The sequence below is a fragment of the Pantherophis guttatus genome, chromosome 3, assembly GCF_059756535.1.
Source record: "Pantherophis guttatus breed Tessera chromosome 3, ASM5975653v1, whole genome shotgun sequence".
NCBI classification, from domain to species: Eukaryota; Metazoa; Chordata; class Lepidosauria; order Squamata; family Colubridae; genus Pantherophis; species Pantherophis guttatus.
In genome coordinates this window covers 11327665-11353061 of record NC_142065.1, presented here as the reverse complement: position 1 = coordinate 11353061, position 25397 = coordinate 11327665, and the positions used below count along the sequence as shown (strand labels likewise).

Sequence of the window (25397 nt, the reverse complement as noted above, 5' to 3'; positions counted from 1 at the left end):
GGTGGGCGTGGCCATGGTGGGTGTGGCTAGGGGATGTGATAGGCAGCACTCGGCCTCCTGCGTGCATCTGGGAGCAAAAATGGGCTGTGTGTGTGTGTGTGTGCTGCCCCCCCCCCCCCGGTGCCCCGTTTTGGGCCTAGTAGGCCTCCCTGCAGCCTCCTGGGAGCAAAAACGATTGCTTCTCGGCCTTTTGGCTAAGATCATATGTAGTATCTGTTCTTATCAGTTTAATAAGTCACCTTTTTCAGCGCCGTTGCAACTTTGAACGGCCACTAAGTAAACTGTTGTAAGTCGAGGACTAGCTGTATCTTTTTATATTGTCAGCTGCCTAGTGTCTAGGGAGTGGGTCCCATACCAATGAGGTTATATGACAGTATAAATCAATAAAGATGCCAGGCAACAAGGATTTGTGCAGGATGTTGTAAAAAGAAGGTGGCGCCCGCAATTGGGTGATCGAAAGTCCACCTGTTATTTAATGCACGTTGAAAACTCTGGATTTTCAGTCACACCGTTGCAGCCATTAGCTTCCCTTTGATGATCGTACCCTGCAAATATCCCTACCTCTTGAAAGCGACTTACAGTTTTCTTCTGATATTAACCAGTTGAAGAAGATTGCCACAAAGCGGCTGCCACAAAGAAGAGGGAGTCAAGCTATTCTCCAAAGCACCTGAAGGCAGGACAAGAAGGAATGGGTGGAAACTAATCAAGGAGAGAAGCAACCTAGAATTAAGGAGAAATTTCCTAACAGTTAGAACCATTCATCCAGGGATGTCAAATTCGATTTCATTGAGGACCACATCAGGGTTGGTTTGACCTCGGATGGCCAGGTGTCTCTGAGTGTGGCCATGGCCATGGTGGCCATGGCCAGCACGACGTCACTTATTTCAGGGGCACCTGTGGTGGCCAAGTGATTTCCCTCCTTCCCTCTCATTATAATCTTCCTTCCTTCCTTCCTTCCTTCTTTCCTTCCTTCCTTCCTTCCTTCCTTCCTTCCTTCCTTCCTTCCTTCCTTCCTTTTCCTTCCCTCTTCATTCTAATTTCTTCTTCCTCCCTCTCTTTCCTTATTTTTCCTTCCTTGCTCTCTTCCCATCTTCCCTTCCTTTTCTTTGTCTTTCCTCTTTCCCTTTCTCCTTTCCTGTCCCTTCTTGCATGCTTGGTGGCGCAGCAGACTAAAGTACTGTTAAGTAGCACCAGCTGCCTGCAATTATTGCAAGTTCAAATCTCACCAGGCTCAAGGTTGACTCAGCCTTCCATCCTTCCGAGGTAGGTAAAATGAGGACCCGGTTTGTGGGGGCAATAAGCTGACTTTGTATAAAAAAAGAACACCACTTGGGGGGGGCAAAGCCCTACTAAGCAGGTATATACAAAAGTATGACGGCTATTGCTTAACGCATTGTAAGCCGCCCTGAGTCTCTGGAGAAGGGCGGCATATAAATCGAACCAATAAATAAATAAATGCTCAAATGCATTTATTTGCAATGTTTTGTTTTTAGTTTGTTTTGCTAGCCCTCTGCCAGCGAAAACGGAGCTCTGGAGGGAGGGGGGCACGTGCGCCTCCCCCATGCGCCCCATTTTAAGCTGCGACGGGGTCCTGAAGCCCTTTGCCAGCGAAAATGGAGCTTGTGTGCTGAAAACGGAGTGCGGCTGAAAACGGGGTGTGTGGGGGCGAGCTCCATTTTTGCTGGTAGAGGCACCACGGGCCGGTCCTTTGCTGTTTCCAAGCTGGCCTTATGGGTTGGATCTAAGGCCTTGAGTTTGACACCCCTGCATTAATCAGTGGAACAACTTGCCTCCAGAAGTTGTGAATGCTTCAAGACTGGAAGTTTTAAAGAAGAGAGTGGACAACTATTTGTGCGAAATGGTGTAGGGCCATGATGGTGAACCTATAGCATAGGTGGCACACGGAGCCATATTGGTGGGCACGCGAGTGTTGCCCTAGCTCAGCTCCAGCGCACATGCCTGCACCAGCCAACTGATTTTCAGGCCTTCTGGTCCCACTGGAAGTTGGGAAACTTGCTTTTTCTGGCCTCTGGAAGGCCTCCAGGGGGATGGGGAAGGCTGTTTTGGCCCTCCCCTGGCTCCTAGAAAGCCTCTGGAGCCTGGGGAGGGGGAAAAACGGGCCTACCAGGGCCACTGTGCCATCACGTGCCAAAAGCAGGGGGAAGTGTGTGTGGGGAGTCACGTGCGCATGCGCGGGAGGGCGGGGAGCATTGAATTATGGATGTTGGCACACGCACCCGTGACCCCGCACGCTCCCCCCCACTTTTGGCACGTAACGGCAAAAAGGTTAGCCATCACTGGTGTAGGGTCTGAGCAGGGGGTTGGACTAGAATGGGTGTCAGCAACCTGCGGCTCCAGAGCCGCATGCGACTCTTTGGGCCCTCTGCTATGGTTCCATGTCAGGTGTGATCCCACCACTCGCCCTCCCTGCCCAGTCACTCCTCGCCTGGCCTGAGAAGGTAAGGGCGATGGTGGGGAATGGAGAAGCAGCCGGGGCAGAGACAGAGAGATACAGAGAAGGGGGTGGAGAGGGAGAGCGGGGGGAGGGAGGGAGAGAGAGAGAGAGAGAGAGAGAGACATGTCAAAAGGATTTTGTGGTTTCTGGGGGGGGTGTCATGTGACTGGTGGAAGTGAGTGACATCGAGTTGGCCATGCCCACCCAGATTTTGGGTCTCCCTGTGTTTTCTTTTCTCTGGGAAATGGGTCCAAATGGGTCCAAATGGCTCTTTGAGTGTTTAAGGTTGCAGACCCCTGGATTAGAAGACCTCCAAGGTCCCTTCCAACTCTGTTATTCTATAAGATCAACGTGATTGATTTAGCCACACAGGCCAGGAATGATGATGCATTCAGCTAATGAAACTGTTCTGCGTCAGCTACGGACCCCAAAGAACGCAGCACGCACAAAGTCCGTTCAAACCTTAGTTTACTAAATAAACCAGTTTTTTTACAACAACAGCTGTTAATTAACTGCATTAACAGCTGCCAAGAATTCAAAGAATAATACTGAAAGCTGACTGTGGTTGGCAGAATGCCCAGAAGCAATTTGCAGGAAGCTGATAAGATAAGCAAGACAAGACAAGGTATATGAATGGAGTTGTTCCATGCAAATTGCTTCAGTCGGTGTTCCTCCTTAAATAGGCTAAGGGACTGGCCAATTAGACCCAAGCCTTACTCTCAAGGAGACCTCCTCCTGAGGAGTTACTCCTGCCTTTTGGCAGCTCTGCGCGCCCGTGCATCGAGAAGAGGTTCCTCCTTCCTCTTCACTTATGGGAGCTTCTAGAAGTTCTGAAGGCCCTGGCTGAAACCCCGCCTCTGGCACCACATCTTCTCCAGTCTCCTCATTGTCTGACTCAAGCGCCAGCTGCACAGGCTGCTGGCACAGCACCACACCAGCCTCCTCGCTGTCGGAATCAGCTACTAGCTGCACAGGCTGCTGACGGGCCACAACAGAAACAGGCACCTATTCATTCCGGATGACAGAAAGAAGAACATTCTCTTATGGTACATATTGGAAAAAAAAGACACGGTCCAATTGTTTCAGCTTTCAGGAGTGGAAAGGAAGAAGGGAGGGAAGGTAGATTATAAAACTATGGTATAAAACCCAGCTTTAGAAATTCAAGGTCATTTGCTTCTAACCTCTCAGGAATGCCAAGAAGAGACCATTGCCAAAGAACAAAAGTGATCTTGTGGATCTAATAGGTTTAGCAGAGCCAATGTTGCTAAACTGTAATTTTCATTAGGAAAGTGCAGGAAATGCTTATTGTAAATGGTCGGGAAACAACTCCATTAGCACCGTTTGTTAATTTGCATTAATGGTACATAAACTTCTATTTATAGGTAGTCCTCGACATACGACCACAATTGGGCCCAACATTTCTGTTGCTAAGTGAGTTAAACTTGCTAAGCTTGTTAAAAGTGAGTTTTGCCCCATTTTACAACCCTTCTTGCCACAGTCGTTAAGTGAATCTGGCTTCCCCGTTGACTTCACCTGGTCAAAAGGTTGCAGAAGGTGATCACATGACCCCGGGAGAATGCAGATAAATATGTATTGCCGAGGGTCCAAATTTTGATCACATGACCCTGGGGATGCTGCAACGGTCGTAAGTGTGAAAAACGGTTGTAAGTCCCTTTTTTCAATGGTGTTGTAATTTCAAATGGTCACTAAACAAATGGTTGCAAGTTTAGGCCTATCTGTTCAAGTTTTATTTATCCTCTTTCATCTCTCTTGTCTTAGACCCACTCACTCTTTTTTTTAAAAAGTATTTATTTATGTATTCAATTTATATGCTGTCCATAAAGAGATAGATAGCTCTATTCATAAGCAAATTTCCTGCAGCAAGAACTGAACAAAGGTAGGGTTAGCCCCCAGCCCCAGTAGGAATTGCCCAACAAGCCCCTTCATTGCATCAGCCCAAACTTCAACCAAACGTAGCTCAGACAAACTCCTAGGATTTGTACATGGCACCATGGGAGTCTGACAACAGCCAATAGAATGCATGTTCTTGTACAGGAACAGGAAGCTCAAGTTCAAAGTCCAAGAGAAGGTATAAAAACCCCTCACTCCCAACTCCATGTGGTCAGCTGCCCCAGAACCACAACCTATGTGGTCGTGTTCATCAATAAATGGAACCTCTTTCCAATCAGCTTCTAGCCTCCATTTTTCCTCCCGGCTTGAAACTGAACCGAATGCATATTTCTTCCAACATATTCTTCATATGTTTTACCCTCCAGTCCCCTAATCATCTTTGTTGCTCTTCTCTGCACTCTTTCTAGAGTCTCAACATCTTTTTTACATCGTAGCGACCAAAACTGGATGCAGCATTCCAAGTGTGGCCTTACCAAGACATTATAAAGGGTATTAACACGTCACGTGATCTTGATTCTATCCCTCTGTTTATGCAGCCTAGATCATCCATGAATCTGCACTGAGCAGGCTCTTTACACCAGAGTTGTGGTTTTTGCAGTACTGTGCAAGCGTTGATTGCTCACCAACTTCCAGGGACAGCTGCGTAGAGAAAGCACATCTTCTCCATGTCCAGTAGGTGGCAGTCAAGGACAAGTAGAGTCATAGGTTTGTCCTATGGCATTAATCTCCATGGTTTTTGGCTGGGAGATGTCCTTAGGGCAAATTCAAGCAGAGGTTATGGTGGCTTGCATAGCGGATGAATTAAACAGAGTCCAAAAATAAGAATCCTGGACAATAGTAATGTTCAGTAATGATTTGAATGTGTCATGCTGTTTTCTTGGCAACTGTTCAGAAGCCGTTTGGCACTGCCTGCTTCCAGAATGGAATAATAGGATTGTCTGGTGGCCTCCCATCCAACTACGAACCAGATTTGATCCTGCTTATCTTTCCAGGGAACATCCAAGGTTGGTTAATTATGCCCCCCAATGAGACACAGGGCAAAAGACATGACCAATAACTGATAAGTAGTCAGAACCCCTTTACTACAAGATCCCAGAGCCTTGGAAAACTTTGGAAGGAGGTCAGCCACATTTCCCCTACATCTGACTGTCTACCTGACACATTCAATTTGGCAGCTACTAAGATTGTTGGATGAGCAGGCACAAAAACAGCCAGGGAAGTGATTGAAGCCTGGGAAAGAAGCCCCTTGTCAGTCAACAGGAGTGCTGATTTATCACCAGCTTATCAAGAACTTAGAAAGTGAGGGCTGGGCAGCACTAACAGAAGACTTAAAAGCCAGCCATCAACATACCCCAATCAACTTCTAAAAAGTGACACAAGAGGCACTATAAATACCCCACACTCTGCTAGAGAGAAGTTCCCTGAGGATGGGCTCCAGTATGAGTCCAACAAATTCGGAAGACAAAACCTCTGGTCCTGGTGACCGACCCAGATTGGATCCTACAACATTAATCTGGGACACATGTACTCCAGTGGTGGGTTCCAACCGGTGTTACCACCAGTTCTCTTCGTGCATGTGCTTTGTGCGCGATCAGTGCAAGCTCCACGCAAACGCATTAGATTTCTGCCCAGCTGAGGTGTAGCAATCCACTTTGCCACGCCTATCATCTGGGCTAAAAAACGACAAATAAAGGTAGGTATAGCACGGGGGCGGGTGGGAGGGCCCAGCTCACAGTCATAGAGAACCAGTTCGCTGACGTCACATCATCACCACTACTGGCTCGCCCGAACCGGGCCGAACCAGGAGCAACCCACCACTGGTGCACTCACCCTGATTCTTGTTAAAATGTCTCCCATTTTGCCTGAAGAAGAGTCAGCTGAACTATGTGACTTTCTTTTCTAAAATATCATTGTTGCTGTTAGACTAGGACAGTATTGGCGAACTTTTTCAGCACTTAGTGCCGAAACGGGAGCACACGCAGGAGAGCACCGGAAACCGGAAAAGCAGCTGACCTTCCGGTTTCTGGCGTGTGCATGCGTGCCAGAGTTACTTGGTCTTCCAGTTTCTGGCACCCATGCATTGCGCAAAGACCAGCTGGACGGCGTGTATGCACATGCTGGAAACCAGAAGCTTAGCGTCCCGGCACGCGCATGCGCACCAGGGAGCTGCGATTCCTGATTCTGGCGCTCCTGTGCATTCAAAGACCAGCTGGCCGGCGCACCAGGGGTGGGTTCTACTTACCATTACTACCGGTTCACAACAGGAGTGTGCGCGTGCTTTTGCGCATGTGCAAATCATCCATTATGACGTCTGGGCGGGTGGGCAGTGCCTGCTGCTTTTACTACTGGTTTGCAAGACCCGGACAGAACTGGGAGCAACCCACCAAGGCGGCGCACATGTGCGCGTCGGAACTCAGAACAGCACAGGCGACGGCTGCCGTGCCTGGAGAAATGGCTCTGTGTGCCACTTCCAGCATGCGTGCCATAGGTTTGCCATCACGGGACCAGGATGTTGGATGAGGAAGGGTGATGAGAAGGATGATCAACAGCCCTGAAGGGCAAAATACTGACATTATAATAATCCACTTAGAGAGAGTGCTGTGAAGCACTATGAAGCGGTATATAAGTCTAAGTGCTATTGCTATTGTTAAGTGGTCGCGCCCAATTTTACCACATTTTTTGCCGGTGATTAAGCAAATCACTGCAGTCGTTAAGTGAATCACATGGACATTAAGTGACTCTAGCTTCTCCCATTGACTGCTTGTTGGAAGCCAATTTGGAAGGTTGCAAATGGTGATCATATGACCTGGGATGCTGCAATCACCGTAAATACAAGCTGGGTACGGAGCACCCACATTTTGATCACGTGACCACGGGGATGCTGTAACAGTCATAAGTACAAGGACTGTTTATAAGTTCATTTTGTTCAGTGCCGTTGTAACTTCGAAGGCTCACTAAACAAATAGTAGTAAATCAAGAACTACGTACTTGTACGCAATTGAAATCGGAAATAAATCTGAAATGTGACTTGATTCAGTCAATCAGAATAGAGCTGGAAGGGACCTCGGAGGTCTTCTAGTCCAACCCCCTGCACAAGCAGGAGACCATATACCTTTTCAGATAGGTGATTGTCCAATCTCTTCTTAAAAACCTCCAGTGATGAAGCACCCACAGCTTCTGGAGGCAAGCGGTTCCACTGGTTAATTGTCCTCACTGTTAGGAAGTTTCTCTGTAATTCCAGGTTGCTTCTCTCCTTGATAAGTTTCCATCCATTATTTCTTGTCTTTGCCTTCTGGTGCTTTTGGAAAATAAATTGATCCTCTCCTCTTCATGGCAGCCCCTCAAATACTGAAATACTGCTATCATGTCCCCCCGAGTCCTTCTTTTCTCTAGACTGGCCATACCCAATTCCTGCAACCCTTCTTCATATGTTTTTGTCTCCAAGCTATTAAACATCTTAGTCTCAACATCTTTTTTGTAATGTGGTGATCAAAACCGGATGCAGTATTCAAAACTGTGCTTCAGGAAAGAACCTCAGGGCCACCTGTGATAAGGCAAGGATGCTGAGGAATCAGCAAGAATAGAATAGAATAGAATAGAATAGAATAGAATAGAATAGAATAGAATAGAATAGAATAGAATAACAGTGTTGGAAGGGACCTTGGAGGTCTTCTCGTCCAACCCCCTACTTAGTTTCCATCCACTGCTTCTTGTTCTACCCTCTGGTGCTTTGGAGAATAGCTTGACCCCCTCTTCTTTGGGGCAGCCCCTGAGATATTGAAACACTGCTATCATGTCTCCCCTAGTCCTTATTTTCATCGAACTAGACATGCTCAGTTCCTGCAACCGTTCTTCATATGTTTTAGCTTCCAGTCCCCTAATCATCTTTGTTGCTCTTCTCTGCACTCTTTCTAGAGTCTCCACATCTTTTTTACATCATGGCGACCAAAACTGAATGCAGTATTCATAATTTAACGGTCAGAAACTTTGCAAATCTGAAACGATCAGGGATTAAAAGTTTAATTGATGTCATGAAAACCAAAACAGCGTGACTCTTTCTGATGATTAATCAGGAAACTGTTATAACGTTTGTTACCAGAAAACATCTAGTCGAATTAATCAAACTTCGGGATGATATACCTCCCTTGGGAATTTAATTGCCAAACTAGAGGCCCATCATCATGATTTGAATGAAGGAGCCAAAAGGAACACTTTACAGGAGACCAGAGAAGGACATTTTATTACATAGAGGAAAAAAAATAAACAGGACACATTTGATTACATAAAAAAAAACGCAGACTTGAAATCACAGACAACGAAGAAAGATAATGAGAGCAAGTTTTTGCAGGAGTTGCAAAAACATTGAGGTGGAGACAAAGAAATAATATCCATGTTAGTAAATAATTCCTTACTTGAAATTGGACACGATTGTGAAAGAAAAACAAATTGCTTCAGGTTAACATATCTACAATAAAGACAAGCCTTGATAAAACTTACCAAGGAAAGGTTACGGTAATTTAGTAAATGAAATGTCAAGAGATTATCTGTGGAAAAGGCAGTATTAAACTGAAATTTCATTTCATTTCATTTTATTAAATTTGTATACCGCCCTACTCCCGAAGGACTCAGGGCGGTGAACAGCCATAAAATAAAACATATAAATACAAAATTTAAAATAGAGATAAAACAAATTAAATAAATTTGGCTGAACCATTTTAAAACCCCAATAATTTAAAACCAAATTTAAAATTCCCATTTAAAAGAGGAAAAGTTTAGGTCAGGCCGGCTTGCTGGAATAGGAACGTCTTAAGCGTGCGACGGAAGGTACGCAGATCCGGAATCCTCCGTATCTCGGGGGGGGGGGAGCTCGTTCCAGATAGTAGGTGCCCCCACAGAGAAGGCTCTCCCCCTGGGGGCTGCCAGTCGACATTGTTTGGCCTGATGAATCATGATGAGAGCAGAAATATAGGTAGTAATGTAGATAGTCCTTGATTTATGATCACAATGGAGCCCAACATTTCTGTCGTTAAATGAGACATTTATTAGGAGAGCTTTGCCCCATTTTACGACCTTTCTTGCTGTAGTTGTTAAGTGAATCACTGCAGTTGTTAAATTGGTAACACGGTTGTTAAGTGAATCTGGCCTCCCCATTGCCTTGGCTTGTCAGAAGGTCACAAAAGTGGATCACATGATCCTGGGACATTGCAACCGTCATAAATATGAGTCAGTTGCCAAGCCTCTGAATTTTGATCACACACCATACGGCAACGGTTGTAAGTATGAAAAACGTTCTTAAGTCACTTTTCTTAGTGCCGTTCTAACTTCAAACGGTCACTAAATGAATGGCTGTAAGTCGAGGACTACCTTTATTACAAGAATAGTATTTTGTAGCTGAATTGGATCCTAATGATATACAGTAGGTCTCGGCTATTTCATGCAGCAAGTTGTAAAACTGCTTTTAAAATGGATTTGGCATTGTTAGAAAACAACCACCAAGTAACGTTAGTGGAAAAAACAGAATGACACTAATTTGCAGGAACTTATGCAGGGGTGGGCTTCAAAAATTTTAGCAAAGGGGTTCTCTACCTAGTTGCTAGGTGGGCGTGACCATAGTGGGTGTGGCCTAGTCGGCCTCCTGCACCATGGCGGGGGGTGCGTTTTTGCCCTCCCCGGGCTCTGGAGGCTTTCCTTAAGCCTCCGGGAGGGTGAAAACGGCCCCCTCAGGCTCCCTCTGGAGGCCAGAAACGGACCCCGTTTCTGGCCTTCCTGAACTTCTGGTAGGCCCGTTTTTCACCCTCCCCGAGCCTCCCTGTGCGCCCTACACTTACCTGACATCCAAAATGGGCCGCGTGGGGACTCCTGGGAGGGGTAGGGCGGGGTGGGCGGACCAGCCAGGAGTGGGAATTGGGGGTTCTCCGAACTGCACAGAATCTTAGCTAGAGGTTCTCCCGAACCCCTGCGAACGCTCAGTAGCCCACCCCTGAATTTATGTATCTCTAATGCATGTAACAGGAAATATGGATAATAATAATCCTGCAAAATTGCAAGAAGATTTGGTCACAGCGATGAGTCTGCCATTTAAAACAACTGAGTTTCGACCCTGCTGAAAATAAAAGGAATCGAAATATATTTTGTTGCTTAAAGGAAACTTTCCCCAGTCACTCAGCTGTTAGAATCTATTTTTTTTCCCCAGATGTTTGCGGTCCTGTGCCAATCAAACCTAAGGGTGAGAATATTTATGTAACATTCACAGGCTGTCACTCAAAAGTATATTTGGACCTACCTCTGAAGCATTTAAGGAATTCAAAACTGTTTGGTGGTTATGTAAGAAACAGGTTCAATTTGAAAAAAATAAGGAAATTAAGATCTGATCACGGAGGAGAATATTGTCACTGGGAATTTGAAAAATATTTGACAATAATATCACATTGTTATAGCTGTGGCAAAATAGGTTTCTGGAAAAAAAAAAAGTCTCCTAAGATCAAAAGATCTTTGTTGTTGCAAGGTTACCAGTCTATTTTTGGGGAAAAGCACAGTTACTCATTTGCAAAATTATTTGCCTAGAAAAAGTGCAGATAAAACCCTACGTGGGAGCAGCCACAGTCTGTTGCGCCTAAAGTATATTGATGCAAAGCTTATACTGGCAGTCTTCGCTTACCAACTGCCTTGTTTAGCGACCATTCAAAGTTACAACAGTGTGCAAAAAAATAGCTTTGTGACCAATGGTCACATTTATGACTGTCACGGTGTCCTGCAGTCATGTGATCAACATTTGTAGATGTGGTGGCGCAGTGGTTAGAATGCAGTATTGGAGGCTAATTCACCTGACTGCCGGCTGCCAGCAGTTCGACAGTTCGATTCTCACCGGCTCAAGGTTGACTCAGCCTTCCGTCCTTCCGAGGTCGGTAAAATGAGGACCCAGATGGTAGGGGGCAATAGGCTGATTCAGTAATCTGCTTAAAAGCACTGTGTATGTAAGTGTAAATGCTATTGCTATTATTTCCTTTAATCCTTTAACTTCACAGTTGGCTTGCAATTAGCAAAGTTAATAGAGAAGGGAGTAGTAAAATTATAAGTTGTGCTAATGTGAAGTTTCACTTAACAACTGAATAGAAATAAGATGCTAAGCTTGTCGCAGTCAGATGTTTTTTTCTGTTTTGTAACTACAGCACTTAGCGATAGATTATAATCATTAAGCGAGGACTATGACCACATTGAGCCCAACATTTCTGTTGCTAAGCAGGGCAGTTAATAAGCGAGTTGTGCCTCATTTTATGACCTTTTTACCATGGTTGTTAAGTGAATCACTGCAGTTGTTAAGTGAATCATGTCATCATTAGGCGAATCTGGCTTCCTCATTGACTTTGTTTGTTGGAAAACAGCTGGGAAGGTTAAAATTGTTATCACATGTCCCCGGGACGTAAATACATGTCAGTGAATTTTGATCACGTGACCACAGGGAGGCCGCCATGCTCGTAAGTGTGAAAAAAAGTCACTTTTTTCAGTGCTCTTGTAACTTTGAACAATCACTAAGTGTAAGTCGAGGACTTACTCTCAAATTCCTTCTCTGGGCTGTAAAAGAGCACCTGGTTCCAAGGGCACTCAGCTGCCTTTGTGAGTTCTGCACTAGAACTCATCAGCTCCCAGTTTTTAGCTGAATGCCTTCCTCACTGCGCCAAACTGGCTCTTCTCCCGAATTCGAATGCGTTTTAAAGCTCATCACCAGCTTTTCAAATTATGCCAGAAACAAAGTGCCAACCCGCATAGATTTTCAGCATCATCAGTGCAACATGGGTTCTGAGTTCTTCCAGAGGCCAGTTTGCAGAATGCGTGCAAAAGTCATATACGACTGTCTGTGATCCCGAAAGGAGAAATCTACTAAAGTGTTGCAAGTGGATTTTAGGACTCAGATTTATCTTCTCTATATATAAAAGCCAAATATCACTCACTCATCACAAAATCTCCAGAACAGTAAAGCCTACAAACTTGAAATTTGGCACATACATTCCTCTTGGCTTCTAGGTGCTTGCTATGAAAGGATTCTTTGAAATGACCATCAGATCATTAGTATTTCATATACAGTATTATATTAACACGCTCTGATGCTAAGAAGCTAGACATTCTACTCCCCCATCCCACCTGAAAAGAACTCTGTTCCAACTGCCAGTTGCTTTAGATTAACACTCTCTGATGCTACCCCTTCACTAAACCAGGTGTGGGCGTGGCCAGCACGTAACTCATCCGGCTGGCGGGCTGGGACATTCTACTCCCCCTCCCCCTCTGTTCCAATTGCCAGTTGCCTTATATTAACACACTCTAATGCTACGGAGTTACACATTCTACATTATGTTTCAGGCAGCGTCAATTTATCACACCTATCGCATAGTTTTGTAGCGAAGCACAGGCGTCCAGCTAGTAGTCCTATATGGGAGAGTTGTGGCATTACTCTGGGCAAAAATACCATTATTATTTGACAACATTTTTAATACACGTATGCAATTCAAAACCATGTGCTCATATGGGGAGGGAGAGGAAAATCTGACTGGGGCAGGGGGGATTTACACTTTAAATTTACTTCTAGAGTCTGCACACATAAACACCCTTCCCCCCGGCCAAAACACACAAACACACCTGTCAAAGTGACTGGCGTAAGAGGGAGTTTGCTTCAGATGCTCAGCTGCAAACCATTCTCTTGGGAATAATGAAATTATCAAATTAAAATAATAAAAATATCTGCAACGATATGCATGCCTGAACATCTGCCCCGTAAAGTATAATTTTAAAAAAAGTAAAAGATGCCATGTCATGGCTACATTTGCCTGTTTGCTGTGGCTAACCTACTTACCTGCCAACAGGAAGCTGTTGCTGGCTGATTCAGGTGCACTGCTGACCGTCTGTGGAAATTTAGCATAGAGGACAAGAAGCAACGGATAGAAACTAACCAAGGAGAGAACCAGAGGTGGGTTTCACATAATTTTACCACTGGTTCGCCGCGCACTGAAAATGTGAGCGTGTGCACTTTCCACGCATGTGCCTGGAATTCCATGCATTCATTTTGCTCACGCGCGTGGCTTGCACACATGCACATGGCTTAGAAAACGTAGCTAAATAGGACGGCATAGCGCCGTGGCAGGTTGCCACTACTGGTTCGCCCGAACTGGTCCGAACCGGCTGAATACCACCACTGGAGAGAAGCAACCTAGAACTAAGGATAAATATCCTGACAGAATTAATCAGTGGAACGACTTGCCTCCAGAAGATGTAGGTGCTTTATCCCTGGAGGCTTTTAAGAAGAGATTGGACAACCATTTCACTAAGAACGCCATCTAACTCTTTTGAACCTGCATGAGAATACGGTGGTACCAAATATGCTGAAGGAGAAAAACTACATAATCTTCTAAAGTCTTGAAGGCTAGTACTTACCTGAGGTGATCCCAAATGTTCCTTTACCAGGGATGTTAAACTGGCGGCCGGTGGGTTGGATGCATCACGCACAGGCCACACCCACCCCAGCTTCACAAAGGGAAAAATGTCGTGATACGTCACGTGATGGCAACATGATGCCACAAGTTTGACACCCATGTTTTAGCCCAAGGATGGTCCCTTGATGATCTGTGGACTTCAATTCCCAGGATTCCTGAGCCAACATGGCTGAAGACCATAGTATTGGGATTGAGGACCCTGATAAATGGCTTTCATTTGCTCGTCAAAATTAACCCCGGCAGTCTGTTAATTCCTACATGAAATGCCTATGACAAGTATGCTTAGCCTTAGAATTCCAGCAAATTATTTTGCAGAACAATAATGATGTAACGCTTCAAATTATGCAGACATTTAATCAACACATCATTGGTGAACAAACACTTGGCATATTTTAGGTAGTTTTGACCACAGGGTGCTAAATACATCAAACTCATTTCTTTTTCTATTCATGTACAATGTCTTTACTGCCATGTACCCTGTGAAGAAAGTACTAGATCAACAGGGTTATATACCTATACAGGTAGTCCTTGACTTGCAACTATTCATTTAGTGACTGTTCGATGTTAAAAGGTTTAAGAAGAAATTGGACAACTATTTGTCTGAAGTGGTATAGGGCTTCCTGCTTGAGTAGGGGGTTGGACTAGAAGACCTCCAAGGTCCCTTCCAACTCTGCTATTCTGTTTCTGTTATTCAACAGCACTGAAAAAAGTGATTGATGACCGTTTTTCACACTTATGACCATTGCTGCATCCTCATGGCCACCTGATCAAAATTCAGATGCTTGGCAACTGACTCATATTTATGACGGTTTCAGTGTCCAGGGGGTCATCCAAACCTCTTTTGTGACCTTCTGACAAGCAAAGTCAATGGGGAAGTCAGATTCACTTATCAAACATATTACCAACTTAACAACGGCAGTGATTCACTTAACAACTGTGGCAAGAAAGGTTGTGAAAGGGGGCAAAACTCACTTAACAAATGTCAGCAACAAAAATTTTGGGCAAAACTGTGGTCATAAATCGAGGACTACCTATACCCGTGATGGCGAACCTATGGCACGCCATAGGTGCCACAGGTGGCACGCGTAGCCATATCGGTGGGCACGCGAGCTCAGCTCCGGTGCGCAGGAGGTCCCACCGGAAGTTGGCAAACAGGCCATTTCCAGCCTCCGGGAGGGTGGGGAAGGCCGTTTTTGCCCTCCCCAGACTCCTAGAAAGGCTCTGGAGGCTGGGGAGAGCAAAAAATGGGCCTACCATGCCATTGTATGCCAGGAGCGGGGGGAGCGGGGGGGGCTATGCACATCCGTGGGGGCAGGGCACATAGAATTATGGGCGTGGGCATGCGCACAACCCCCCCACTCCTGGCGCGCGATGGCAAAAAGTTTAGCCATCACTGACCTATACTCTTATTTCCAGTATACCATATTTTTTGGATTATAAAACATATTTTTTGTCTCCTAAAAGGGGATGAAAATGTCTGTGCATTTTATAGACCGAATATTGGTGAAACCCCGCCTACCCACTGGCTGTTTTTCGAAAAAACGGCCCGAAAAAAGCCTTGAAAACGGGCCAAAAAACAGTCCGAAAAAAGCCCCGGAAACAGGCTGAAAAAAGCCTTGAAAATGGGCCAAAAAAGCCTAGAAAACAGGCCAAAAAGGGCCTTGAAAATGGGCTGAAAAAAGTCTTGAAAACAGGCCGGAAAAGCCCCGAAAAGAGGCCGAAAACAGGCTGGAAAAGCCCCCCCCAAAAAAGGCCCGAAAATGGGGCGTGCGGAGGCCCAAAACTTTTTGTTGTTGTTTTCCTCTTCTAAATTTTGGTACGTCTTATTATAGTCCAAAAAATACGGTAATCAGAGAAGTGGTTCTTAAATTCTTCTACACACCTGGTCCATCCGGGATGTCCCATTTCCTCACAATTTCAATTGTAATATCTGACAATTCCCTATGTAAGTCTGTGTAACGTGGAAGGCTGTTTAACCTTAGCAACTAAAATACCAAGAATTATTTTGTGTCTGTTATAGGATTCCTGATCAAAACCAGGAAAGTTTAACTTCAGCATAGGCTACCAAGCAAGTCCAAGTGAGAATGTTTTTAAGCTATGTCTCCTCGTGCGCCTCATGTCTGAAAGCAGGGCTGTGGTTTGCCATTTCCTTCGTGTCTTTTGAGCCAGGGAGGATGTGGATGGCTGTAGCCCTCTCTCCTCCTTGAACTGATTTCTTGTAGGCTGTGAAGACGAAATAGAACGAATGGAGCATTAGACAGAGTGCATTGTAACTTTCTCCCTGAAAATTACCAATATACATACAGTAGTGGCCAAAATTGTGGAAACCTTTTGGGAAAAGTGTATTTTTGAGGTTTGATGGCTAATAACACCAGTTTCAAGATAATCATATTCCACTGCTGGAATGGCCTGGGAATAGCTGAGACTTTAATCCAAATGAAAATCTATGGAGTCAACTAAAAAAACTTGCTAGTCAGAAGCAACCCAGCAATAAAACCCAGTTAATAGAAGCAATCCTTCAATCTTGGTTTCACATTATAACAGCTGCAGAACTAAAAGACTTGGTTCGCTCCATGGGAAGACTTCGTAAGGCCATAATTCATGCTAAAGTTTACCCAACTAAGTATTAACTGACATGGTGATAATTTTTGTATATCTTGTTTTTCCTACGTGTTTCACTTTTCTTCTTTATACTGTAACTCTTTTCTTCTTTATACTGTAACTGCTATTCTGATGGCAAATCCTTCATAAAAGTTATTGCATTACATTCTTGATTAAATTATCTTTCCATTGATATATAATTTTATGGTACTACTCAAAAAAAAGTGGTGTTATTAGCTAGTTTTAGAAAATACACTTTTCCCAAATGGTTTCCACAATTTTGGCTACTACTGTAGACCTCTATTTACGGCCATAGTTGGGACCAGAAATCCAGTCATAAATTGTTAACAGTCATAAATCAAGGCATCCACATGACCAGACGTGTTTTTTTTTTTAAAATGAAATTTTGAAATAATAGTAAATACTTATAGCTCGGATTTTAGATTTTGGCAGTGGTTTGCTTCCCAGACTTATTTCATTTTCGTTTCTGAACATTTCATTACCAGACTAGGTAACATTATCAGCAGGATTTTTTTGTGCACTTTAAGGAGGCTGCAGTCTCTTCTTAAGAAGCCATCTCTGGACTCCACCTGGTTGGATAATTTCTGGTTGGATAATTTCTGACCTGGTTTCAATCTTCCCTTTTTGGGGAAGGTTGTTGAGAAGGTGGTTGCATGGCAGCTCCAGAGATTTCTGGATGAAATGGATTATCTCGACCCCTACCAATCAGGATTCAGGCCTGGACTTGGGACAGAAATGGCATTGGTCATACCTTTGGATGATCTCTGGCGGGAGCGGGATTTGGGGGTATTGCATCCTTTCTTGCTCTACTTGATCTCTTGGCGGCTTTTGATACCATTGACCATGGTATTCTCCTGGGGCGGCTTCAGGGAATGGGAGTGGGAGGCCTTGTGCTATCCTGGTTCACTTCCTTCCTCTGCGGCTGCTCTCAGTCAGTGTTGATAGGAGGGGAGAGATCCAGCCCTCACCCACTGCTTTACAGGGTTATGCAGGGCTTGGTACTCTCTCTGCTCCTGTTCAACATTTATATGAAGCCGTTGGGTGAGATCATCCGTCACCATGGACTGAGGTATCACCAATATGTTGATGATACTCAGATGTATGTCTCAGCCCATAGTGAGTTAAGTGATGCTGTGTCCTCCCTCTCACAGTGCCTAAAGACTGTTAGGGGCTGGATGGGGAACAACAGGTTGAAACTAAACCCTTCCCCAATATGCACCCCAACTGTTGGAAATACGGCCATGGTCAGGGCACCTTCTTTCATATGTGGTGGACATGCCCCGAAGTGAAAAGATACTGGAATAAAATTTGGAGTTGGATACAAGAAATAATTGGAGAAGACATAGAATTGACGCCGGAAATATTTCTCCTGGGAATAGTAAAAAAGGGGTATGGAAAGAAAAAGATCCATCTGATAATACACATAACCACAGCTGCTAGATTGGCGTACGCACAACTCTGGAAAGAGAAAAGCCTGCCACCAGAAGAACTTATAATTAGGAAAATCCTGGAGTGCGCAGAGATGAGTAAACTAACGTATGAAATAAATAACGATGAGAACTCAGACTATTATATTGTGTGGGAAAGGTGGTACGAATGGTTGAACAATAGAATTAAAGAGGGAGTATAAGGTATGATAAATAAGTAGTAATAAACTGATAAAGTGATACCAGAGACATTTTATGTACATATGTATAAACACTGCAGATCCGATGTAAATAGAAATGAAATTTTTGTCTTGTATATATATATAAAACTGAATAAAGTATATTTTTTTTAAAAAAAGAAACTAAACCCTTGCAAGACCGAATGGCTCTGAGTTTGGGGTTCATTGGCTCAGGGAGAATTGGCACTACCCCAAACAGACCCTGTGCGTAATCTAGGGGTTTTTCCTGGACTCACGACTCCTGCTCGAAGAGCAGGTGGCAGTCATGGCCAGGCGGGCCTTTGTGGAACTGCAGGTTGTGTGCCAGTTATGCCCTTTTCTGGACCAACAGTCCCTATTCACAGTCATTCATGCCCTAGTCACTTCCTGTCTTGACTATTGCAACACGCTCTACATGGGGCTGCCCTTGAAGAGCATCTAGAAGTTCCAGTTGGTGCAAAATGCAGCGGCCTGCATGGTATTGTGCAGGCCCTGGTGTGCATGCTGCATAAATATTTAACCAAGTTATACAATTGTCCTGCGATAAGATGCGGAGCAGAGACTCCAATGTTTTAGCAGGGTGGGCTTTTCTCTAAATGGGGATCCAACCCCCAGTTTGGAGAGAGAGACAGAGAAGATAAACTCCAGCTTGAGTAAGTGTGGTACGTACACAGTCCAGCTTGTTTGTTTAGCCTTTTCTAAGGAACCTTGATTGACAAAACACACCCAGGTTTCCTGAAAGAATTATTGACTTTGCAAAAAAAAAAAAAAGTATTTCCACACAAATCGTGTTTATTTTTCAAGCGAGGGCCTACAGAAGTGGTAAGCTGCTAACAATGGACTATGTTGTACAGGTATTTCCTACAGGTGTGACTGAGCAGGACATTGATAAGGCTGGCCACAAAACCCCTCTGGCCTGCTAACAATTTAAACACTTTGCGTCCCCAACACCTTCCTTTGCTCTGTTTGCCCAGTCAAAAAAATAGAAGAGAGCAGAGTTGACCAACTAATAGAGAGATATGGTGGTCGCCAGGGTTTAAAAACGGGGTACATTTGAAAAGCTGCCACCGTGCCTTTCCGACAAGCTCTGATGAATCTGGATGGAAAATATTGATAGTTTCTTTTTGTCTTGTTTAGCCCTGACAAAGCTTGGGCTGTGAAGATGTTAAACAGGCAGCAGCAGAGAAGAAGAAAGTGGAGCAAGCCATCTGACCTGCTGAACGTATAGAAGAGAATATTGGTAGCTCAGGGCTGAAATATGGGGTCATTGGTCTCCTCAGAGCATGGGTGTTTTCTTGCAGATGTTTCATTACCAAACTAGGTATCTTCATCATGGGTTTGCTCTAAGTTAATACTAGACCAAGTATTTAAACAAACAAGTGTACGTGCCACACTTACTCAAGTTGAAGTTTTTCCTCTCTTTCTCTCTCTCTCTAAACTGGGGGTTGGATCCCTATTTAGAGAAAAGTCCACCCTGCTAAAACATTGGAGTCTCTGCTCCGCATCTTATCTCAGGATAATTGTATAACTTGATTAAATATTTATGCAGCATGGAAGCCTAGATGGAAGGGAAAACAACAGACCGCAACTGTGGATTTCTTCTTCAACCAAAACTATCAGTAATTTGTCATAGTCCAGAGGACACTGGAGGAGCCTCACAGGAACTAAACCAGGGGTGAAATGCTCCCGGTTCGGACCGGATCGCCTGATCCGGTAGCGATGGCGGCGGGTGGTTCAGAGAACCGGTAGCAAAAATCCCTGCCCCCCCCCTCACCATGCCCAGCTGAGCCGCACGGTGATCAGAGGCTTTTTTTTTTTTTTTTACTTTTTCTACAACCTCTTCCGATGAAAAAATGCTTTTAAAAGTAAAAAAAAAAAGCCTCTGATGATCGCGCGGCTCAGCTGGAATTGTCAGAGGCTTTTCAAAACATTATTTTCTGCAACCTCTTGGCCGAAGAGGTGGTAAAAAAAATGCTTTGAAAAGTCTCTGAGGATCCCAGCTGAGTTGCTTGATCGGCAGAGAGGCTTTTCAAAGCATTAGAAAAAATGCTTTGAAAAGTTAAAAAAAAAAAAAGTTGGCCATGCCCACCCAGTCACATTACCCCCCCACACCAAGCCACGCCCACAGAACCAGTAGTAACAAATTTTACATTTCACCCCTGAACTAAACATAAAGGCATGGAAACCTGTACAGGTAGTCCTTGACTTAAAAAAGTTCATTTAGTGACCATACAAACTTACAACGGCATTGGAAAAAGTGACATGATAATTTTGCACACTTATGACCAGGGGTGAAATCCATTTACCTTCGCTACCGGTTCGCACATGTGAGCACGCACGCCTCCTCCACACATATACAGAACTTTCTGTGTATGTGCAGAAGTTCAAAAACGGGACGTGATGACATCCAGGCGGGTGGGTGGAGCCTCCCACCACCGGTGCTACCGGTTTGCCCGAGCCGGATAGAACCGGCTGCATTTCAACACTGATTATGACCATTGCAGCATCCCCATAGTCATGTGATATACATTTGGATGCTTGACAACTGGGTCATATTTATGACGGTTGCCGTGTCCTGGGTGTGTGTGTCATGCGATCATTTTTTGCGACCTTCTGAGAAGAAAAGTCCATGAGGAAGCCATATTCACTTCACAACCATGTTACTAAATTAAGACCTGCAGTGATTCACTTAACAAACGTGGAGAGGAACGTCGTAAAATGGAGCCAAACTCGCTTTAACAAATTTCTCACTCAGCAGCGCCATAAATTCTGGGCTCCGTTGTGGTTGTAAGTTGAGGACTACCTGTATTTGCAAGCTAGTTGACAATAAGGATGGAGTTTTAAAATGGAGGAAGTTCCTTGGCAGAGATCATCTAATCTTATACAATAGAAGTTGGGGGGAAATCTAAAAGCTTGAAGATTTAAAAAGAGAAGTGGGAAATTGGTTATTGGTTGAGTAAGATCAAGGTTTTCAGGATTCCTGAAAGCTACCAAATGAGGGGAGGCGAAGAAGAATGGATATTGCAACCATACTTTTACTAGAATGAGCGAGATGAAAATGTTGCCCGTTTGCAAGGAAATTGATAATTAACTCAAGGCAGCAAACATACCTGCTATTCCTTCCTCCTCCTATTTTCTCCACAACAACAACCTTGTGAGGCAGACTGGGCTGAGAGAGAGAGGGACTGACCCAAAGTAATCCAGTTGGTTTTTATGCCCAAGGAAGGAATAGAACTCATGATCTCCTGGTGTCACTGAGACAGCTTTCATGCCTAAAGTGGGACTAGAATTCCCAGTCTCCTGGTGATTGGCCCAAAGTCACCCAGCCAGCTTTCATGCCTAAGGTGGGACTAGAATTCTTAGTCTGCTGGTGATTGGCTCAATGTCACCCAACCGGTTTTCATGCCTAAGGCGGGACTAGAATTCTTAGTCTCCTGGTGATTGGCCCAAAGTCACCCAGCCAGCTTTCATGCCTAAGGCGGGACTAGAATTCTTAGTCTGCTGGTGATTGGCCCAATGTCACCCAACTGGTTTTCATGCCTAAGGCAGGACTAGAACTCACGGTCTAGTTCCTAAGTCAGCACCTTAATCCTTGATTATAATTATGGATTCTCTTATGTGCAAAGCAGGGCAATGTATGACATTTTGGGGTGCAAAATCTGAACTAGTTGGAAAGGAAGAATTTCAAACCTTTTAATGACGAATTGTGTCCCCTTTTCCGTTTCTTCTGCAAATTCTGAATTTTCTCAGTTACATAGCAGTAGTCTTCTTTTGCCGAACCTCCTGGGAGAGCTTTCTCTTCACGAGTATCAACTATCTGTATAAATTAAAGAAATTGATTAGGATGCATGAAGAAAAATGTCATGTAATTTAAGGGATCTGTCCTTTACACTGAAAATACTGCTCAGTTCTTCACACTCTAAACTGGTCAAGTCAGGTCTGGTTACAGTATATTCGCATGATCATACAAGTAGATTTGCTTTTGGATGCAACCATAAGACAGGTTCTTATTGTGGTTTAAATCAGGTGTCACTTAATGAAGACTTGTGGACTTCAGTTCCCAGCAGTCCCTAGCCAACGTGAGTTGAAGCCCACAAAAATTGCCAAATTTGGAGACCTCCCACTTAAACAATAAACCTAATGAGACAGGAAGCAATTACAGAATTCTTAGACCCGTAGTGAGGGACCTGAAGATCTCTAGAAGATCCTGAACTACAGTACAGATAGTCCTTGACTTAAGACCAAAAAGTCCATTGCTAAGTAGCACAGTTGTTAAATGGGACTTTAGCCCCATTTTACGACCTTTCTTGCCACAGTTATTAAGGGAAACACTGGAGATGTTAAGTTAGAAAAGAGCCGAGGTGGCGCAGTGGTTAGAGTGTAGTACTGCAGCTACTTCAGCTGACTGCTAGTTCAGCAGATCAGCGGATCAAATCTCACCAGCTCAAGGTTGACTCAGCCTTCCATCCTTCCGAGGTGGGTAAAATGAGGACCCAGATTGTTAGGGGGCAATATGCTATTTAGTATACTGTCTTTGGTGTAAGCCACCCAGAATCCTCAGAGAGTGGGAGGCATAGAAATATTATTATTATTATTATTATTATTATTATTATTATTATTATTATTATTATTATCAACAACAACAACAATAACAACAACAACAATAATAGTAGTAGTAACACGGTTGTTAAGTGAATCTGGCATCCCCATTGACTTTGCTAGTTAGAAGGTTGCAAAAGGGGAGGTCACAGGACTCTGGGGCAATGCAACCGTCATAAGTACATGCCAGTTGCAAAGCATCTGAATTTTGATGACATGACCGTGGGGAAGCCGCAGTGGTCGTGAATGTGAAACACAATCATAAGTTGCTTTTTATAGTGCTGTTGTAAATGTCTATGGAGATTCTCAGTCATCCAGGTCATGGTTGTCCCAAAGGTGCTTTTTCAAGAGGCAATTGGACTTTCTGGTTTTTCTTTGAAGTCATTTCGCTTCTCATCCAAGAAGCTTCTTCAGCTCATCCAAGAAGCTGAAGAAACTTCTTGGATGAGACATGAAATGTCTTCAAAGAAAAACCAGAAAGTCCAATTGCCTCTTGAAAAAGCTCCTTTGGGAGTGCTATTGTAACTTTAAGTGGTCACTAAATGAATGATTGTAAGTCGAGGACTGCCTGTCCTCTTCTCAGCTTCCCACAATACCAATAGGAAATGTTGTTGGAATTGTAGGTCAGCAAAATCCAAGAGACCCAATTTCCCAATCTCGCTCAATGATTTCATACCCCATTATTAAAAGACAGGATTACTTCGACCCCTTGAAAACATGGAAACGGACCTCACTCTCAGATACAGCTGTCCCATCAGAGCCATCGTTTAGTGAGTCAGAATCGCTGTAATCTAAAAGAAATAAAGGCATATAGGAGATCGACTTCTATCATAAGGTCTAGAAACACCATTTTTCCCTCGCTTTTTGGATTAGAGAAAAGTATGTAAGACAGGAAAGAGTTTCCCCCCCCTTAAAGACTCAGAAAACAGAGACGCACATGGCTTTCTAATCACCAGGATCTGAGGTAATTCATACAGTATTGAACAAGTGTTTGTGAGTCCATTGTTCAGTTGTGTGTTTGACTTCTGCTTTATTTGGATAAGGCCCCATGTTCCAGTTTTAGAACACAGAACATAGAATAATAAGAGTGGGAAGGAACCTCAGAGGTCTTCTAGTCCAACCCCCTGCTAAAACAGGAGACCCTATATCCGTGATGGCGAACCTATGGCACGTGTGTTAGAGGTGGCACGCAGAGCCCTCTCTGTGGGCACGCCTGCCAGCCAGATGGACTTCCTGGGTGCCAGAGCACTGGAAAAAGGCCTGAAAATGGCCTGATAAATGACCAAAAAACAGGCTGTTTTCCGGCCGTATTTTGGACCATTTTCAGGCCATCTTCAGGCTGTTTTTCGGGCCTTTTTTGGCCTGAAAAACAGCCAAAAAAAGGCCTGAAAATGGCCCAAAACCAACCTGAAAATGACCCAAAAAACAGCCCAAAACAGCCCAAAAACAGGCATGCACACACCAGCCAGCTGGTGTTTGGGTTTACGGTGCTCTGGTGTGTGTGGAGATCAGCTGGCTGGCACGCATGTGAGTGCTGGAAACCCGAAGACAAGCTGGCCATCACACGCATGCGCACTGAAGGCCAGCTGGTCTTCAGGTTTCCGGTGCTCTGGCGTGTGCACATGCATACATGCACACACATTCTGGTTTGGGCACTCAGTGCCGTAAAGGTTTGCCATCACTGCCCTATATCATTTCAGACAGATGGTTGTCCAGCCTCTTTTTAAAAGCCTCCATGATGGAGCACCCACAACTTCTGAAGGTAAGCTATTCCATTGGTTGATTTTATTTATTTATTTATTTATCTATCTATTTATTTATTTATTTATTTATTTATTTATTGAATTTATATACCGCCCTACTCCCGAAGGACTCAGGGTGGTGAACAGCCAAATAAAATACATATAATACAAGTGTTAAAAAACCATTAAAATACAATTAAATAATTGGCCTGGAAAACGAAATTTAAAACACCCCAAATTCATAAGATTTTGGTACTGAGGAAGGCAATGCTTGAGCTCTAGACTCTGGAGAGCTATTTCAAACCAAAATGTTGACCCTGGACTCAAGATTTGATAGGGTGGGGATCATTCACGATCATATAAATTTGGACACGTGCCCAAAATTTCTACTCCTTCTTGATGAAAGAGCTCAAAGTTCCCCAGATTTCAGCAGAGCACAAAAGGCCAACTGTGTAATAGACTCCAAGTTTACTTAAACTCCGAAGTGTTGTTTGTTCAATAAGATTTATGGAACACGTAATCCTGGATGTAAGCCTTCCATTGTAAGAGAAATGAAATTACTGGTTGAGCAACTTTAAATATTTCCTGGGAATAGGACAAGGGGTCTTTGGAAGCTACGTATGATTGCATGAAGGATCTCAAGTTTCATATTCTAGCGATTGGTCCATCATCAAAAATGCCTCTTGCTCAAGACTTGGTAACATATCTTACCCTTCTAGAACCTCAACATGCGTTGAGATTATTGTTCTAGAACAGTGATGGCGAACTTTTTCGGCACTGAGTGCCAAAAAGGGAGTGTGCGCGGCACCAAGTGCTGAAAAGGGAGCACTTCACGCATGCACACGCACCGATCAGCTGGCCGGCACACATGCTCACGTTGGAAAATGGAAGACAAGCTCTTCCGGTTTCCGGCACTGATGCAAGCACAAAGGCCAGCTGAT

The 25397-nt window shown here is 44.2% G+C and overlaps 1 protein-coding gene and 1 pseudogene across 1 annotated transcript in view; one reads left to right on the top strand and one right to left on the bottom strand.

Moving 5' to 3' along the window:
- Nucleotides 1-174: 174 nt before the first annotated feature.
- Nucleotides 175-329, top strand: LOC117674920 (U2 spliceosomal RNA; annotated as a pseudogene).
- Nucleotides 330-14182: 13853 nt separating this feature from the next.
- RBBP8NL (RBBP8 N-terminal like) overlaps nt 14183-25397 on the bottom strand; it is a 51984-nt gene continuing 40769 nt past the window's right edge. The window contains exons 12-14 of the mRNA XM_060689593.2: nt 23444-23505; nt 21806-21932; nt 14183-16071 (exon numbers count right to left, since the gene is read on the bottom strand). Coding sequence (XP_060545576.2) covers nt 15944-16071; nt 21806-21932; nt 23444-23505 — 317 coding nt within the window. The 3' untranslated portion in view covers nt 14183-15943. The remainder of the gene's footprint in view (nt 16072-21805; nt 21933-23443; nt 23506-25397) is intronic.